An 18,285-nucleotide genomic window follows, 5' to 3' on the forward strand; every position below is an offset into this window, starting at 1 on the left:
AGACCCGGGACATCCGTCCTGTGTCCCCAGCTCCTGGAAAGTCTCTGGAGACCTCTGAAAATAAATGTCCTTCGCTCTTCTTATCCAAGGTGTGGTCCATGGACCGGCAGCACTAGCATCGCTGTGAGCTTATTAAAAATGCAGAAGGTCAGGCCTCAACCGAGACCGACTGAGTCAGAATCTACATTTTAACATGATCCCTGGGAAACAGATGTGCACGTTAAAATTCAAGAAGCACTGTTATATGCCACTGGATTCCAGACTCTGTATTCCTGGATACAGAATAACAATAACTATGCCTTAAGTTTGTACAACACTGGGCTTTCAAAGCCCCTCCGCACCCACATTCGAATGTAGGCTTCACAAATAAGGAAGAGACTGTGATCCTCATTTGGGTAAATGAGAAAATCAAAAGGTTAAGCAGAAACCTGAGGCCTCTCAGCCACCAAGTGAGCCACCAAGCCAGCACCAGGCTTGGCACGGTGTCAGGGCAATGATAGCTCAGGCACGCCTCAGCAAGGTGAAGGGTGCAATGGGTGCCTGCTCTCCCAGATGCCAGGTTCTGGTAAGTTCCTCTCCCCACCCCACCCGGAGCGTCCCCAGTGCTTACTTTTTAGGAGGTTCAGGAAGGCCCGGGTGAACCCCTGGGCATAGGCTACTTCTGGGCCTGAGACGCCCTCCAGGCGCAGCAGGTGCTGCTCAGAGGGGAGGCTGGCCACGTCAGTCAGCTCCGCCAGCTCGTGGGCCCCTACGCCGGGGCCCAAGGCCAGCACAAACACAGTGATGCCCTTGCACTTGGCCTCCAGGGACAGAGTCCTTAGCTTCTCCCGGTCCCAGGCGCTGGTCTCGCTGGCCACGATGGGGAAGAGGACCCGAACCCGCCTGGGCAGAGGGGCTGCCAGGAGCACCTTCTCCACAGTCCATTCCAGGGCGTGGCCCAGGGCGGGAGCTCCCCGTAGAGGGCCACCGGCGGCCTCGCAGAGGTACCTCTGCATCTGCAGCCGGTGGCCGTAGGAGGTGAGGTGGAAGCCCTCCAGCACAGGGGGTTGCCCCGCACCTGGCCAGAAGCCTGGAGTTGTGTGCATCACCAGGGCCACGCGCGACCCATGGGGGGACGTGCTCGGCTGTGCGGCCACCTCCAGATCGCCGAGCATGGCGTCCACTAGACTCAGGGCGGCACGGTACACGTCAGCCCCAACGCCATAGGAGCTGTCCACCACGAATGCCACGTCCATGTCTACTGCCAGGGGTCCCGGCACGCTCGCCGTGCACTCTGGGGCTGGTCTGCACTTGTCTGGGGAGGAAGCGCCAAGAGAGGCTGGGGTTACCAGGCATCCCTTTCTTTTCCATGCAAACACATTTCCAGCCTCTCAGTAAGAATAGTTGCTGCTGAGATCTACCAGCATTGTGTTAACAAGGCAAGATGATGGGCCCTGTAAGTAAACGTGCCCATTTTTCAGAAGAAAGGATTCAGAAGATCTGATCCCACACTTAGAAGTTTTTTAACCACTAGGCCACAGCATTCTAATCTCTAGGTTCACAGACACCTGCCTGGTTCAGTCCTGGCTCTCTTGGATGAATTATCCAGCCATTTTCCTGCCTGTTTTCCTTATTTGTCAGATGGAGATAACGATAATAATAACAGTACCTACCTTATGAGGTTGTTTGTGAAGTTTAAATTAAAAAAAAAAATGAGTTAATAGATGTAAGTGCTCAGAACAATGCCTGGTGTATGTAAGAGTTCAAGCTCAATAAATACCAGCTAGGTTTAAGCTTCTACAGGAGAAGGAACTGAGGCTCCCAGAGGCCATGTGTCAAACGATTTGATGGGTGTGAAAGCAGCTCATCAACTGTAACATATTCTACAAATGGCGGTTACTGTATTTGACTCGACCGAGTTCTCAGAGCCAAATGTCCCATGGCAGTGTTTGGTCTAAGTGTGGATCAGGTAGAGGGAAAAATTAAATCTCCTTTCAATTTCACCTCACTCTGGCCCCAGATACTATGGGTGTGGATGAGAGCCCTTCACACTTGGGCATGCATGGGCTTTAGTACAAATTTCTCTCTGGCACAGATTAACATGGGGTGCAGCTACAGTGATGAAACCTGGAGACCCAGAGACACTGGATGGCTTGCCAATATCCCACCAGTGGTCAATGGAAGTTCCAGGCTTAGAGCCCAGGACTCTTTTAATTTAATTTAATTTAATTTAATTTAATTTAATTTAATTTAATTTAAGTATTTTTTAGAGAGGGAGGAGGGGCAGAGGACGAGGGGGAGAGAAAACCCTAAGCGGGGCTCCATCTCACGACCATGAGATCATGACCTGAGCCAAAATCAAGAGTCAGAAGCTTAACCAACTCAGTCACCCATGTTCTCCTAGAACCCCGGACCCTTGTGTCTAGCTTCAGAGGTCTGCCTTATACACTAAGGGGTCACTAAGTAAGGAACACAAGCCCAGCCATCTACAGGAGCCTGGCAGCACAGGTAAGAGCAGATCAGGGATAAGACAGTAGGGATGAAAGGGACTATGGGGCACTCACAGATGCCTGCTCCATCAACAGAGGTCAGGCACAACTCGGTTTGGGCTGACTGTGGCCACAAGGGAATGCGGTGTGTGTGTGATTCTCAAGATAATTCCTAAGAAAAAGTGATTCCCAGATTCTAAGACTCTGCACATATCAAGCAAATACACATCTGCAGAGCAGACCTGGCCTATGGCCACCAGTTAATTCATCCCATTCTAAAAACATCAGTCCTATCAGAAATACTATCTGGGCTTACCATAACACAGAGTGCAGCGGGCCATGTGCTCCACATCCTGTGGACTCTCGGTCTCCCACACGAACACGTGAAATCTGTTGGATCCATCCACCTAATCCAAACACATACACAAGGTTATCATTAGCTGAGTTCAATTTCCAGCCATGCTGTTCATGCTTTTCCCAATTCCGATGAGAAGGACATTAATATGATATTTTTAGAGAACATGTATAATTATATGCGTAATTAGAATTTGGTATTATCTATTACAGTCATTTATTGCCATTTAATTCTCCAGTTCTAAACTGGATATGAGACTATCATTGCTGTGGGTACATGCAGGTCTTTTGACTCCCAATGTGTGTAAAACTCAGTCAATGTCATGTCGTGTTGGAATGAAGATCGGGGAGTTGAAGGTTCGGTCATTTATAAATTCCATACATCTGGAGCTGCCCACAGTATGCAAGATGCAGTGTGGTGGGAGTTACAAACACGAACAGGCAGACCCTTCATGGTGGTGGTGGCCATATAGGTAACACAGCATTAAAATACAAAGAGGTAGATACCATAAGGGAGGACTTTCTAGCATATTCCTGGTGTTTAGGGCTGGTACATGCCCAAGCCAGAAGCCAAGAGTGAGGAGCCCTCAGGGAAGGCTTTGGGGGAAGGCAAATATGTTTATCTCTTTCCTTCAACCTTTCCAATTATGACTAATTTAATAACTGATATCAAAGCTTAAAAGCAAACTATTAATAAATCAAAGTAGTGATAATGATAATAATAATAATAATAAATCATCCAGCAAAGTCCATGTGACAACTGGTTATCAACAAACCATTCCCTCTTCTTCTTAAGGCCACAACTAGACTACGTTTCCCACCCTACCTTGTAGCTATTTAAAAAAATTTTTTTTAATTAAAAAACTTTTTTGAATTTAAATTGAAGTTAGTTAACATATAGTATAATAATGATTTCAGGAATAGAATTTAGTGATTCATCACTTACATAAAACACCCAGTGCTCATCCCAACAAGCACCCTCCTTACTGCCCATCACCCGTTTAGCCCATTCCCTACCTACCTCTCCTCCAGCAACCCTGTTTATTCTCTGTATTGAAGAGTTTCTTCTGGTTTGTCTCCCTCTCTGTTTATCTCTTATTTTTGCTTCCCTTCCCCTGTGATCATCTGTTTTGTTTCTTAAATTCTATATATGAGTGAAATCATATCATATTTGTCTTTCTCTGACTTATTTTGCTTAGTTAGCATAATACTCTTTAGTTCTATGCACATTGTTGCAAATGGCAAGATTTCATTCTTTTTGATCGCAGAATAATATTCCATTGTGTGTGTGTGTGTGTGTGTGTGTGTGTGTGTGTGTGTGTATACACACACCACATCTTCTTTACCCATTCATCAGTCAATGGACATTTGGGCTCTTACCTATGATTCAGATGTTATTCCTTTTTAATGAGTCACTGAGTTCTCTAAATCTTGTGTCGTGATTTTTTTCCCTTTCTTTCCCTCTTTTTTTCCTGCTTCATCATTCTCCATAATCTTATCTTCCATATGCTGATTTGCACTCTGCTTTGTCCATCCCTGCCATCTGGGCATCTATTCAAGGTTGCATCTCAGTTATAGCCTTTTTAATTTCGGCCTGACTAGAATTTATTTCTTTTATCTTTGCAGAAAGGGATTCTCTGGTGTCTTCTATGCTGTTTTCAACCCCACCTAGTATTCTTATAATCCTGGCTTTAAATTCTAGTTCAGAAATTCTACTTATATCTGTGTTGATTAAATCTCTGGCCACCATTTCTTCCTGTTCTTTATTTTGGGGTGACTGCCTTCATCTTGTCATTTTGGAGTAAGAAAAAATTAACCAAAAAAATTAAATTAAAAAATCAGAAACAAAACAAAAATATCAATTAAGAAAGCTAGATCCTAGGTATGTCTCAGCCTGCTGGTTGAAAGAAGCTTGATAGAGACAAAAGGGAAAGGAAAGAGAAAGAAAAATAAAGGAAATTTTTAAAAATTAAAAAAATATATATGTAGTAAAATAAAGGAAATAAAATAGAATAAATTTTTTTTAATTGAAAATAAAATAAATCAAACAAAAAATAATTTGTTCTTTCTGTATCCAAGAAAGAGAAAGAAAACAATTTAAGCAAAAACAGAAGGAAAGAAACTGAATAAACAAACCAGTAAACAGAATGAAATTCAAATGTAGTTACATCCAGTTTCCCCTAGAACTGAAACTGTGAACCACTCTATAGTCCTTACACTAAGCAGGTGGAGGGATTTGTGCTGGTCTTCTGGGGGATGTGCCTGGGGGGCTCAGTTGGGTGGGGCTTGGTGTAATGGCTCCATTCTCCACTAGGAAGCACTGCTTAGCTTACTGAGGTGGGTTCATGTGCATGAACACATGGGCGTACAGTAGATGTGAAAATGGCTTCACCCAGCTCCCTAGCCTCTGGTGCCGGAACTTCACACTCCCATGGACCCGCTGTCAAGCATCCCTCCTCTATCTCAGATGGGGTTATGTTTCAAAACCCCACACTTCAGAAACCCCTGAAGCTTGGACCCACACCAACTCTCTGGGGGAGGGTCTCAATGGCCGAGTGCCACCTTGCCCCAGAAAGTGTTCATGCAATTACATAGTGGCAGAGATTCAGAGATTATGGCAAATCATAACACACAGGCAGTGCCAGGTTTCATTGTACTCTGTCATCTTTGTCCCAATACCAGCAAACGTGGCTGCTCTCTGGGGTCCATTAGGACCTTTGCCTGTGAGGAGGCTGTATGGTCTCCACCAGATGCACTCCAAGCAGGAGAACCACTTCTCCTCTTGTGGCACACGGGCCCCTCAGACCCCACTGCCTGCTCCTGGGGATTTGCCCTGCTTCCTCAACCAAACACTACCAGGCACTGAGCTTCAAACCTTCAGGCTCTGCTCTCCACTGTTTATATACTGGTGCTATTGAAACTCTCTCTTTCTCTCCATCAATGGTTTTGGGGAACAGATTTCTTGTTTAGTCACCTGCAAGTGTTTTCATTCTTTTTCTCTCTCCAGTTACTTTTGAGGGGAGTGTTTTTCTTGCACGATCCCAACGTGCCACACTCTCCCCCTTTCTCTTTCTCTCTCTGTCCTCTCTGTCTACAAAAACAGCTCCCTACTCTCTGTGGCTTTTCTCTCCCAATTCACCTCTCCACACCATGTACCTGCCAAGTTCTATGGCTCAAGTTATGCAGATTGTTGTGTTAATCCTCAGATCAATTTCATAGGTGTTCAAAATGGTTTGGTGATGATCTAACTGCATTTCAGGGATGAGAAAATCTCAGGGTCTTCATGCTGCTCTGCCATCTTAACTCCTCCCCACCTTTCCTCGTAATTAATTGGACCATGACTAGGGTCTAGCCAATGTCTAGCAAGCAGATGGATGCCATTTCTAGTGCATGCATATCTGCCAGTCAAATGTAGATGGTCCAGAAAAAGGTTCTGAGGACCTTGGGTATGGTGAGGACATTCATAGGAGCCCAGGTGCTGAAATGGGTCCATAGCACAAAACACTCCTGTCCTCCAATGCACATCAAAGGAATTGCATTATGCCAAAGGATGGCATAAATATTACTTTATTATGATAAGCCACTGAGACTTGGGCATGAATGGTTCCACAGTTAATCTTCTCTGACAGATGCAGATTATTTCCAGGACTTCCAACTCGTGATAAAATTAGGAATACTTTCAGATTATTTCTCTCTAGATGTGAGGTGATTGTTAGGTTAGTCATATCCATCCCATTGTCTGCTCTCTGCCAAACCATGAAGGACAGTGGCCCACTGAGGAGAATCTCCTCCTCCTTCATCCCTGTGGCCAGGACCAAGCAGGCTCTGGACCCTCCTCTGGAATCAAGGACCTAAGGTCTAGGGCTAACATCATGTTACTTTGGAAAATAATTTTCTGTAACATGTACTCCTTATAGAGCTCTTCACTCTGTTTGTTTGGGACTGCAACATATCCCAAACTTTATCTCTCAGAGTGAGCTTACTTGGAAGAAAATCCCATGTGGAGAAAGAAATATAAAGAGTTGGACTTTTGTTCGTGCTAATGTAACACAAAAAAAAACCCATGGAAACTTTACTAAGACTCTTGAGAAGAAAGGCAAAATGCATCTTCTCTTCTTCCTCACATGGTTATACATTTTGCTGAATTAGAAATTCACATTAACCAAGATCAATTAAACAGCTACTACATAAAAGCCTTAACAAGCCATGTGGCGATACAAAACTGACATAATCACACCTTCAAAGAGCTTAAAACCTAACAAGAAGGAGAGAAAAACAATTTTCAAGAAAGAAGGAGATCTATTGATATGTTTTAGGAATGTTCATTTCAAGAGCAAGGGATAGAGGGAGTCTGATGCAGATAGCGACATCTAGCACTTTAGGGAGAATGAGTAGGATACTTACTTAGCAAAGAAGCAGGCGAAAGTATTACGGTGTGGAGGAACACCATGTATGAAGGCCCAGAGTAGACAGTGGTTGCCTATAGAATTCTCCCCAGTGTTCCCACTCCCCAGAGATTAGAGAACACCCACCTCCAATGTGCAGCTACACAGCACATGTGAAACCCTGGAACCCCCTCCCCTGACAGATGGAAGAAGCTGACATGAAGGAAAAGTGCAGAGTTGCCAAAAGTCAACATTCTGATTTACTCTAAATGGTCATCAGATCTGAATACTGACCAAACCAGATAAATCATCAGGAATTAAAGAGAAGAGCGTAGGCACAGATATGACACATTGATGGCTTTACTGGAATCCACAAGAGACAATGTGAAATGCTTCTGAAAGCAGGACCCATAGCAATGTTCCAGAAGCTGTGAGAGGTTCAAAATCATCCTAGGAGTATCAATTTTATGCAAAGAGTTGTGGGGAAATGCTAAGTTAGTGTATATTATTTTTAAACCACAGGAAACCTAGGTGAAGTGTATTACAAAATGCAGGATTTGTGTGGAATTTTAAGATACTATGAAAAACTTCAAAGAAATTCAAACATCTCCCCAAGTTTGACCCATGGGAAGGGTCCTCTGCCATAGTTGGCTGTGTGACCTTGGACAAGCCTCTGGCCTCTAATTCCTCAGCAACAGAGTTTAGGATCTGAATGGATGCCATGGGATTTCTTTCTGTTTCAATACAGCCTGGTCTTCAGTTACAGTCTTCTGTATTTGCCTCATGTTCAGGACACTGTGTTACCTTTTCAACTCTGAGCAACTCAGAAGATATAACTATTCCATCTCTTGTACGCTTCTTGGAAAATTACCAAATTCAACTGAATTGGAATAGTTACAAACTTACATCTTTTTAAAAACTTTTCTTAGGGAGAATAATTTTATAGTCACGCTTAAAATTTTTACTGTTCTTAAAATAAAATTGTGGGAACAAGTACACAAAATCCAATGCAAGTCCACAGGGAAATATGATTCAGTATAGATCCATCTGTATGTAGTTGTTATCAATGAAAAATTAATTACTTTGAATTTGGACTTGCCAGCATGGTCCTTGTCATTGATAAGATGAATGAGACAATTCCTGGGAAAGCTTAAGCAGAGAAACAGTATAGGAGGGAATCCAGTAGAAAGAGAGGAGAAAATTGGCTCTATGATCCTTACTACAAACTCCCATCAGCACCAGAGTAGGAAATTTCAAATATAGAATACCTTAAACACCAAGTGATCTGCTTGGTGGGCGAAGCTTTACAGTGGTTTAAATTGACATGTTTGGTGATTCTCTCAACCAGCCTGCTGAATGCCTGGCTGTGGTCTGTTGGGATTAGTTGTGTATAAAAGACAGGAGTGTATGGAGGAGAGAAGACATGGCACATGGGTTTGTATTAATGTCCTCTTTTGTTTCACAGACAGATATTTTTGTTAAAGGATCCAGACAACCTTCAAACCCTAGCCCCAATGTTAAAGAAGTATCCATGAGCCCTGAGCTGGAGAGATCCACAGGGTTTGATTCAATGTTTCAGCTGCTGTACTAAGCTGCCAGGGTCATGGGACAATGTTTGTTTCTAGAACTAAGTTGGGGGAGGCTCTTGGCTTGGACAGATGGGAGTAGAAGAGAAGGAACCAAGGGCTGGGAAGGAGGATTTGCTTTGGACGGATGGGGAGCTAACTTGACCCTAAGGAGGGAGAGCTGGAAACCATCTGGCTTCCAGTTGAGGCAAGGACTTGGGGAACAAGAAGGGGAAACTAGACAAATTAGGGAAGGAGACAGAAATAGAAAAAGAGAATCATCATGTAACCTGTGACAGACTCCAGGAGGTTGAGTCCAGCCCCAACTCCTCGCAGTCGGCATGGTCCCATCCCACCCCAAGACTGCTATGAAACAGCTGCCTTCTTCTGGACTCCCTAGGGGTTGGCATTAGATAGAATGGGGTGTCAGGTGGCAGAGTGGGACTTGGGAACCTGACAGATTGGAGTGCAAATTCCAGGATTATGCAGTTTAGAACATGTTGCTTTCCATCTTTTTTTAAAAGTTTATTTTTGAGAGACAGAGATAGAGCATGAGTGGGGGAGGGGCAGAGACAGAGGGAGACAAGCATCCGAAGCAGGCTCCAGACTCTGATCTGTCAGCACAGAGCCTGACGTGGGGCTCGAACTCACAAACCATGAGATCATGACCTGAGCCAAAGTCGGACACTTAACCAACTGAGCCACCCAGGCGCCCCAGGAACAAGTCACTTTACCATTGACCTTCCCTTACCTCATCTGGGAAATGTAGATTATCATTATTAACTTGTGTGATAGTTATGAAGATTAGGCCAACACTCCTCAAATTTAAATGCCCATGCAAACCATCTGCGGATCTTGTTAAAAATGCAGAACCTGATTAATTAGATCGGGTAGAGTCTGAGATTTGGCATTTCTCATGGACCTGGGTAATGCTCATGCTGCCAGTCCCGGGGCCACATTCTGAGAAGTGAGGGGTGAAGGTGACAAGGCATGAAAACCATATAGCACGTGGTTGGAACGTCATAGGTGCTTACTTAATGGAAGCTGTCTAATTTAATAAATAGTTACTGGGCATAGAGGCACTCTTAAGGTCCTTGAAGCGATGGTAATAATAACAGCTATACACTGAGTATATAAATAGAAAGTGTCAGTTTTTGTGCCTGTAGACACTATCTCCTAGAACTCTTAGAACAAATCTGTGAGTTTATTCCCATTTTACAGGTGAATAAGTGAGGCTCCAGTGCCAAGAAAACATGTCTAGATAACCTAAGGAACAAAAACATAGTGTGAAGCCTAATTGCCTAATTTCTTCCCTTGGTTGCTGATCCTGGCTGTATGGGAGTAACAATCTAATGGAAAATAACAACCCACATGGCCTCGGCAGCAAGTCATCCATGACCTCTGCAAGAGCCTCTTTGAACAACCCAACACTTTCTTCAAAAAAGAATGTCCTCCTCTGGCACAAAAACAGATACTCAGATCAATGAAACAGAATACAAAACCCAGAAATGGACCCAAAAACATATGGGCAACTAATCTTTGACAAAGGAGGAAAGACTATCCAATGGAATAAAGACAGTCTCTTCAGCAAGTGGTGCTGGGAAAACTGGACAGCGACATGCAGAAGAATGAACCTGGATCACTTTCTTACACCATACACAAAAATAAACTCAAAATGTATGAAAGACCTAAATGAAGACAGGAAGCCATCAAAATCCTAGAGGAGAAAGCAGGCAAAAATCTCTTTGATCTTGGCCGCAGCAACTTCTTACTCAACACGTCTCCGCAGGCAAGGGAAACAAAAGCAAAAATGAACTACTGGGACCTCATCAAAATAAAAAGCTTCTGCACAGTGAAGGAAACAATCAGCAAAACTAAAAGGCAACCGACAGAATGGGAGAAGATATTTGCAAATGACATATCAGATAAATGGTTAGTATCCAAAATCTATAAAGCACTCCAAGGAAGACATCCAGATGGCCAAATGACACATGAAAAAAATGCTCCACATCACTCATCATCAGGGAAATACAAATCAAAACCACAATGAGATATCACCTCACACCTGTCAGAATGGCTAACATTAACAACTCAAGCAACAACAGATGTCGGTGAGGATACAGAGAAAGAGGACCTCTTCTGCATTGTTGATGGTAATGCAAGCTGGTGCAGCCACTCTGGAAAACAGTATGGAGGTTCCTCAAAAAACTAAAACTAGAACTACCCCACGACCCAGCAATTGCACTACTAGGCATTTATCCAAGGGATATAGGTGTGCTGTTTCAAAGGGACACGTGCACCCCCATGGTTATAGCAGCACTATCAACAATAGCCGAAGTATGGAAAGAGCCCAAATGTCCATCGATGGATGAATGGATAAAGAAGATGTGGTATATATATACAATGGAGTATTACTCGGCAATCAAAAAGAATGAAATCTTGCCATTTGAAACTACGTGGATGGAACTGGAGGGTATTATGCTAAGGGAAATGAGTCAGTCAGAGAAAGACAAAAATCATATGACTTCACTCATATGAGGACTTTATGAGAGAAAACAGATGAACATAAGGGAAGGGAAACAAAAATAATATAAAAACAGGGAGGGGGACAAAACAGAAGAGACTCCTAAATATGGAGAACAAACTGAGGGTTGCTGGAGGGGTTGTGGGAGGAGGGATGGGCTAAATGGGTAAGGGGAATTAAGGAATCTACTCCTGAAATCATTGTTTCACTATATGCTAATTTGGATGTAAATTTTAAAAAATTAAAAATAAAATAAAATAAAATAAAATAAAATAAAAGAATGTCCTCCTCTAACTTTTCTGAGTCCTGAAATTAAACAAAAATTTAAAGTGACCCCCCAAATTTTTTGGCTCTCCTCTTAATGTTTTCATCTTCTAAAGCTGATTTCTTTTGTCTCCATGATAGCCAGCATTCCATTCTTTGGATTTGGATTTTTTTTTAAAGCAATACATAGAAATAAAAATAGAACCAGTTCATAGATTTATCTCATAGTGTTGTTGTAAAGATAAAATGAATTAATACATGGAAGAACTTAGAACTTCTAAACTCTCTTCCTATTTTTCACTTTTGAACTCAAAATCTTATTGCTGTTGGGAATTCTACACCTTGAGCAAGTTATTTAACTTCTCGGTGTGTCAGTCTCATCATCTGAAAAATAGGCTATGATAATAGTTATCTCACTGAGTTGTTTAAGGATTAAAAGACATAAGTGACTTAGCACAGTGCTTGAGTCAATAAACGTGAGCTATTATCCTAGGTAATGTTTCAAAGGAACATGTACTAGACTTTTCATAAAGAAACATGAAATTTGAAACCTGGCACTGAAATTGCATTTTCCCTGCAATCCTCTGCTTTTTAACTTTAAAAATAGGGCAAATATTCTGAGACACGGGCAACTGGACAGCTCTTAACAAATGGGATTAGGGAAAAAGAAAGGTATGGGGACCTGAGCTTGTCTTGTCCCTGAAACACAGCTAGATCAGCATCAAACCATTTTGAACACCTAGAAAATTGGTCTGAGGATTAACACACCAATCTGCATAATTTGAGCAATAGATCTTGGCAGGTATGCAGTGTGGAGAGGTGAATTGGGGGAGAGAAAAGCCATGGTGCCGTGGAAGGTAGGGAGCAATTTTCATGGAGAGAGGACAGAGAAAGAAAGAGAAAGGGGTATAGAGTGCAGTGCATTGGATCCTACAAGAAAAGCACTCCCCCTGAAAGTAGCTGGAGAGAAAGCTAGAGAGAAAGAGTGAAAATACAGAGGACTGGACAAGAAAACTGTTCCCCAAAGCCACTGATGGGGAAAAAGGAGAGGGTTTCAATACTGCCAATTTTCTATAAACAGTGAAGGCAGAGTCTGAAGGTTTGCAGCTCAATGCCTGGTGGTGCTCCAGCAGAAATGCAGGGGCAGCAGAAATGCTCCCTAGGAGCAGACAGTTTAGTCTGAGGGGCCCATATGCCCCACAGAGAAGCAGTTCCTTTGGCTAGAGTGTATTTGGTAGAGACAATATGGCCACGCCATGGGTAAAAGTCCTGGCAGACCCCAGAGAGCTGCCACATTTACTCATATTGGAACAAAGACACCAGAGTGCAGCAAACACTGGTGCCAGCTATGTGTTGTGATTTACCATAAACTCTGAGCCTCTGCCACTGAGTGATCACACGAGCATTTTCCAGGACAAGGTGGCACCTGGCCATTACTCAGCAAGACCCTCCCTGAGGACCAGCACAGGTCCAAGCCACAGGAGTCGCTAAAGCGTGGAGTTTTGAAACATAGCCCTGTGTGAGACAAAACTCTGGATGGAGGCACCACCTGGCAGGTAGACAGCTTGGACAAAGATAGGGTAAAGGCAGAGAGTTGAGGACAGCCTGAGACAAAGGAGGAGTGACTGATCATGCATCCGTGAGGGTGCAAAATTCCTGCACTGGAGATTAGAGAGTAGGGTGAAGCCATTTTCACCTCTAGCATGCTCTCACTGATCAACCCCAGTGAGCTAAGCAGTGCCATCAAGTGGTGAACAGACCCATTTACAACAAGCCCTGCCAACCTGTACAACCTAGTGGCATATCTCCACTAGGGCAAGTCAGCCTGAGAATTAGAGCAGCAGGACCCTCCCCAAGAAGACCAGCACAATCCCTTCCACTCTGCAAAGTTCTAGTTCTAAGGGAAACTTGATATAGCTTCAATTGGATTTCATTTTGTTTGCTTGTTTGTTCATTTTCCTTGCTTCTTTTTCTGCTTATGTTGTTTTTTCTCTTTATTTTGTTTCTTTTTCTTTCTTGGAAACAGCACATTTTTTATTCTATTTTATTATTTTAAAAAAATCTTTTTTTTTTCATTTTTTAGCTTTTTTTTCCTTTTGTCTTTTCTATCAAGCTTCTCTCAAAAAGTAGACCAAAACACACCTTGAATCTAGCTTCCTTTATCTGATTGTGGGGTTTTTTTTTAATTTTTTAATTTTAATTTTACATTTAATTTTATTAATTTTTTTTCATCCTCCCAAAATGACAAGATGGAGAAATCCACCCCCCAAAAAAGAACAGGAAAAAATGACAGACAGGGATTTAATCAATACAAAATAGGTAAGATGTCTGAACTGGAATTTAAAACCACAATTATAAGAATACTAGCTTGGGTTCAAATAAGCATAGAAGACATCAGAGAATCCCTTTCTGTGGAGATAAAAGAAATAAATTCTAGTCAGGCTGAAATTAAAAGTGCTATAACCGAGATGCAATCTTGAATGGATGCTGTGACAGCATGGAAGGATGAAGCAGAGCAGTGAATCAGCAATATAGAAGAAAAATTATGGGGGCACCTGGGTGACTCAGTTGGTTAAGCATCCGGATTTCAGCTCAGGTCATGATCTCAATGTTTGTGAGTTTGAGCCCCACATCAGGCTGTCTGCTGTCAGTATGGAGCCTGTTTAGGATTCTCTCTCCCTGTCTCTCTCTGCTCCACTCCCACTTGTGCTCACTCTTTCGCAAAAATACATAAACATCAAAAAAAAAAAAAAGATAAAATTATGGAGAATAATGAAGCAGGAAAAAAAGAGGGAAAGAAAGGGGGAAAAAAAAGACTTAGAGAACTCAGTGACCCATTGAAAAGGAATAACATCTGAATCATAGGAGTCCCAGAAGATTAAGAGAGAGAAAAGGGGGCAGAAGGTTTATGTGAGCAAATTATAGCAGGAAACTTCTCTAATCTGGGGATGGACACAGACATCAAAATCCAAGAAGCACAGAGAACTCCCATAAATTCAACAAAAACTGACCATCACCAAGGCATATCATAGATTACAAAACACATAAACAACGAAAAAAGCTTGAAAGCAGCAAAGGAAAGAAGTCCTTAACCTACAAGGGAATACAGATCAGGTTGGCAGCAGATCTATCCACAGGAACTTGACAGGCCAGAAAGGAGTGGCAGGATATATTCAACATGCTGAATGGGAAAAATATGCAGCCAATAATTCTTTATCCAGCAAGGCTGTCATTCAAAATAGGAGAGATAAAGAGTTTCCCAGGCAAACAAACACTGAAGGAGTTCGTGACCACTAAACCAGTCCTGCAAGAAATTTTAAGGAGGACTCATTGAGTGGAGAAAAAACAAAACAAAACAAAACAAGACCAAAAGCAACAAGGACTGGAAAGGACCAGAGAACATCACCAGAAATACCAACTCTACAGGCAACACAATGGCAATGAATTCATATCTTTCAATAATCACACTGAATGTAAATGAACTATACTCCAATCAAAAGACATAGGGTATCAGTATGGATAAGAAAACAAGACCCACCTATATGCTGCCTACAAGAGACTCATTTTAGACCTAAAGATGTCTGCAGATTGAACGTGAGGGGATGGAGGATCATCTATGCTGCTCATGGACGTCAAAAGAAAGAGTAGCCATAATCATATCAGACAAACTAGATTTTAAAACAAAGACTGTAACAAGATATGAAGAAAGGCCTCATATCATAATGGAGGAATCTATCCACCGAGGAGATCTAACAAGTATAAATATTTATGCCCCAACTTGAAACACCCAAATATATAAATCAGTTAATCACAAACATAAACTCATCAATAATAATAATAATACCATAATATTAGGGGACTTTAACACCCAATTTACAACAATGGACAGATCATCTAAGCAGCAAATCAACAAGGAAACAATGGCTTTGAATGACACATTGGACCAGATGGGACTTAACAGATACATTCAGAACATTTCATTCTAAAGCAGCAGAATACACATTCTTCTCGAGTGCAGGTGGAACATTCTCTGGAATAGACCACATACTGAGTCACAAATCAGCCTCAACAAGCACTAAAGATCGAGATCATACCATGCATATTTTCAGATCACAACACTATGGAACTTGAAATCAACAACAAGGAAAACATTGCAAAGCCCTCAAATACATGGAGGTTGAAGAACATACTACTAAAGAATGGATGGATTACCCAAGAAATTAAAGAGGAAATTACAAAGTACATGGAAACCAATGAAAATGAAAACAAGACAATCCCAAATCTTTGGGATGCAACAAATGTGGTCATAAGAGGGAAGTATATAGCAATCCAAGCCTTCCTAAAAAGGAAGAAAGGTCTCAAATGCACAACCTAAACTTACACTTAAAAGAGCTGGAAAAAGAACAGTAAATAAAGCCCCAAACCAGCAGAAGATGGGAAATCAATAATACTGAAATCAAAAAAATAAAAAAAGAGTAGAACATATCAATGAAACTAGCAGCTGGTTCCTTGAAAGAATTAACAAAATTGATAAACCCCTAGCCAGATTGATCAAAAATAAAGAGGAAAGGACCCAAATAAATAACAAATGAAGGAGGAGAGATGACAAACAGCATTGCAGAAATACAAACAATAAAAAGAGAATATTATGGGCAATTATATGCCAATAATTGGGCACTCTGGAAGAAATGGATAAATTCCTAGAAACATATAAACTACCAAAACTGAAACAAGAAGAAATAGAAAATTTGAACAGACCTCTAACCAGTAAAGATATCGATTCAGTAAACAAAAATCTCCCAACAAGAGTCCAGGGCTGCATGGCTTCCCAGGGGAATTCTAGCAAAGATTTAAAGAAGAGCCAATACCTAATCTTTTGAAGCTGTTCCATAAAATAGAAATGGAAGGAAATTTTCCAAACAATTATATGAGGCCTGCATTACCTTGATTCCAAAACCAAAGACCCACTAAAATAAGAATTATAGACCAATATCCCAATTAACGTGGATGCAAAAATTCTCAACACATTACTAGCCAATCTAATGCAACAATATTTTAAGAGTTATTAACCACAATCAAGTGGGATTTATTCCTGGGATGCAGGGGGTGGCTCAATATCTGCAAATCTATCAATGTGATACACCACATTAATTTAAAAAAGAATAAGAACCACATGATCCTCTCAATAGATGCAGAAAAAAACATTTGACAAAATACAGCATCCTTTCTAGATAAAAACCCTCAGGAAAATAGAGACAGAAGGAACATACCTCAGGATCATAAAGGCCATATACAGACGACCCACAACTACTATCATCTTCAATGGAGGAAAAACTGACAGCTTTCTCCCTAAAGTCAGGAACACCACAGGGATGTCCACTCTCACCACTGTTCAACATAGCACTGGAAGTCCTAGCCTCAGCAATCAGACAATGCAAAGAAATAAAAGGCATACAAGGAAGAAGTGAAACTTTCATTCTTCACAGATGACATGATACTTTGTGTGGGATACCCAAAAGACTCCATCAAAAAACTGCCAGAACTCCTACATGAATTCAGAAAGTTGGTGAATATAAAGTCAATGTACAGAAATCATTTGCCTTTCTATACACCAATAATGAAGCAGCAGAAAGCAAAATCGAGGAATCAATCCCATTTATAATTGCACCAAAAACTATAAGGTAACTATAAATAAACCTAACCAAAAAGGTAAAAGATTTGTATTCTGAAAGCTATAGAAATTTTGTGACAGAAATTGAAGAAGACACAAAGAAATGAAAAATATTCCATGCTCAGGGATTGGAAGAACAAACATTGTTAAAATGTCTATACTACCCAAAGAAATCTACACATTCAATGCAATCCGTATCACAATAACATCACCATTCTGCACAGAGCTAGAACAATCAATCCTAAAATGTGTGTGGAACCAGAAAAGGCCTCAAATAACCAAAGTAATGTTGAAAAAGAAAACCAAAGCTGGAGGCATCACATTTCTGGACCTCAAGCTGTATTACAAGGCTGTAATCATCAAGACAGTATGGTACTGGCACAAAAACAGATGCATAGATCAATGCAACAGAATAGAGAACCCAGAAATAGACCCACAAACATATGGTCAGCTAATGTTCAACAAAGCAGGAAAGAATATCCAATGGAAAAAAGACTGTCTCTTCAGCAAATGGTGTTAGGAAAACTGGACAGTGACATGCAGAAGAATGGACCTGGACCACTCTCTTACACCATACACAAACTAAACTCAAAATGGATGAAAGACCTAAATGTGAGACAGGAAACCATCAAAATCCTAGAGGGGAGAACAGGCAACAACCTCTTTGACATCGGCCGCAGTAACTTCTTACCAGACATGTCTCCAGAGGCAAGGAGAACATAGCAAAAATGAACTATTGGGACTTCATCAAGATAAAAAAGCTTCTACACAGTGAAGGAAACAATCAACAAAACTAAAAGGCAACTGATGGAATGGGGGAAGATATTTGCAAATGACATATCAGATAAAACGTTAGTATCTATAAGGAATTTATCAAACTCAACACCCACAAAACAAATAATCTGGTAAAGAAATGGGCAGAAGTCATGAAGTAACACTTTTCCAAAGAAGACATCCATATGGCTAACAGAGACATGAAAAGATGCTCAACATCACTCATCATCAGGGAGATACAAATAAAAACCACAATGATATACCACCTCACCCCTGTCAG

General features: G+C 41.5%; 1 protein-coding gene across 5 annotated transcripts in view; it reads right to left on the reverse strand.

The window, feature by feature from the left end:
- The window catches only part of LOC109258923 (collagen alpha-4(VI) chain-like), a 121,580-nt gene that overhangs the window by 13,712 nt on the left and 89,583 nt on the right, over positions 1 to 18,285 (reverse strand). For 4 of the 5 annotated variants that reach the window (XR_002076515.2, XR_002076514.2, XM_019436141.2 and 1 more), the window contains exons 33-34: positions 2,785 to 2,875; positions 611 to 1,294 (exon numbers count right to left, since the gene is read on the reverse strand). Coding sequence is in view for 3 of the 5 variants with exons in the window: in XM_019436141.2 (XP_019291686.2) it covers positions 611 to 1,294; positions 2,785 to 2,875 (775 nt within the window). In the remaining 2 variants the exon portion in view is untranslated. The remainder of the gene's footprint in view (positions 1 to 610; positions 1,295 to 2,784; positions 2,876 to 18,285) is intronic. The other variant, XM_019436155.2, reaches the window with a different exon arrangement.

The sequence above is a fragment of the Panthera pardus genome, unplaced genomic scaffold, assembly GCF_024362965.1.
Source record: "Panthera pardus isolate Hobbes unplaced genomic scaffold, ASM2436296v1 HiC_scaffold_16, whole genome shotgun sequence".
Classification (NCBI taxonomy): domain Eukaryota; kingdom Metazoa; phylum Chordata; class Mammalia; order Carnivora; family Felidae; genus Panthera; species Panthera pardus.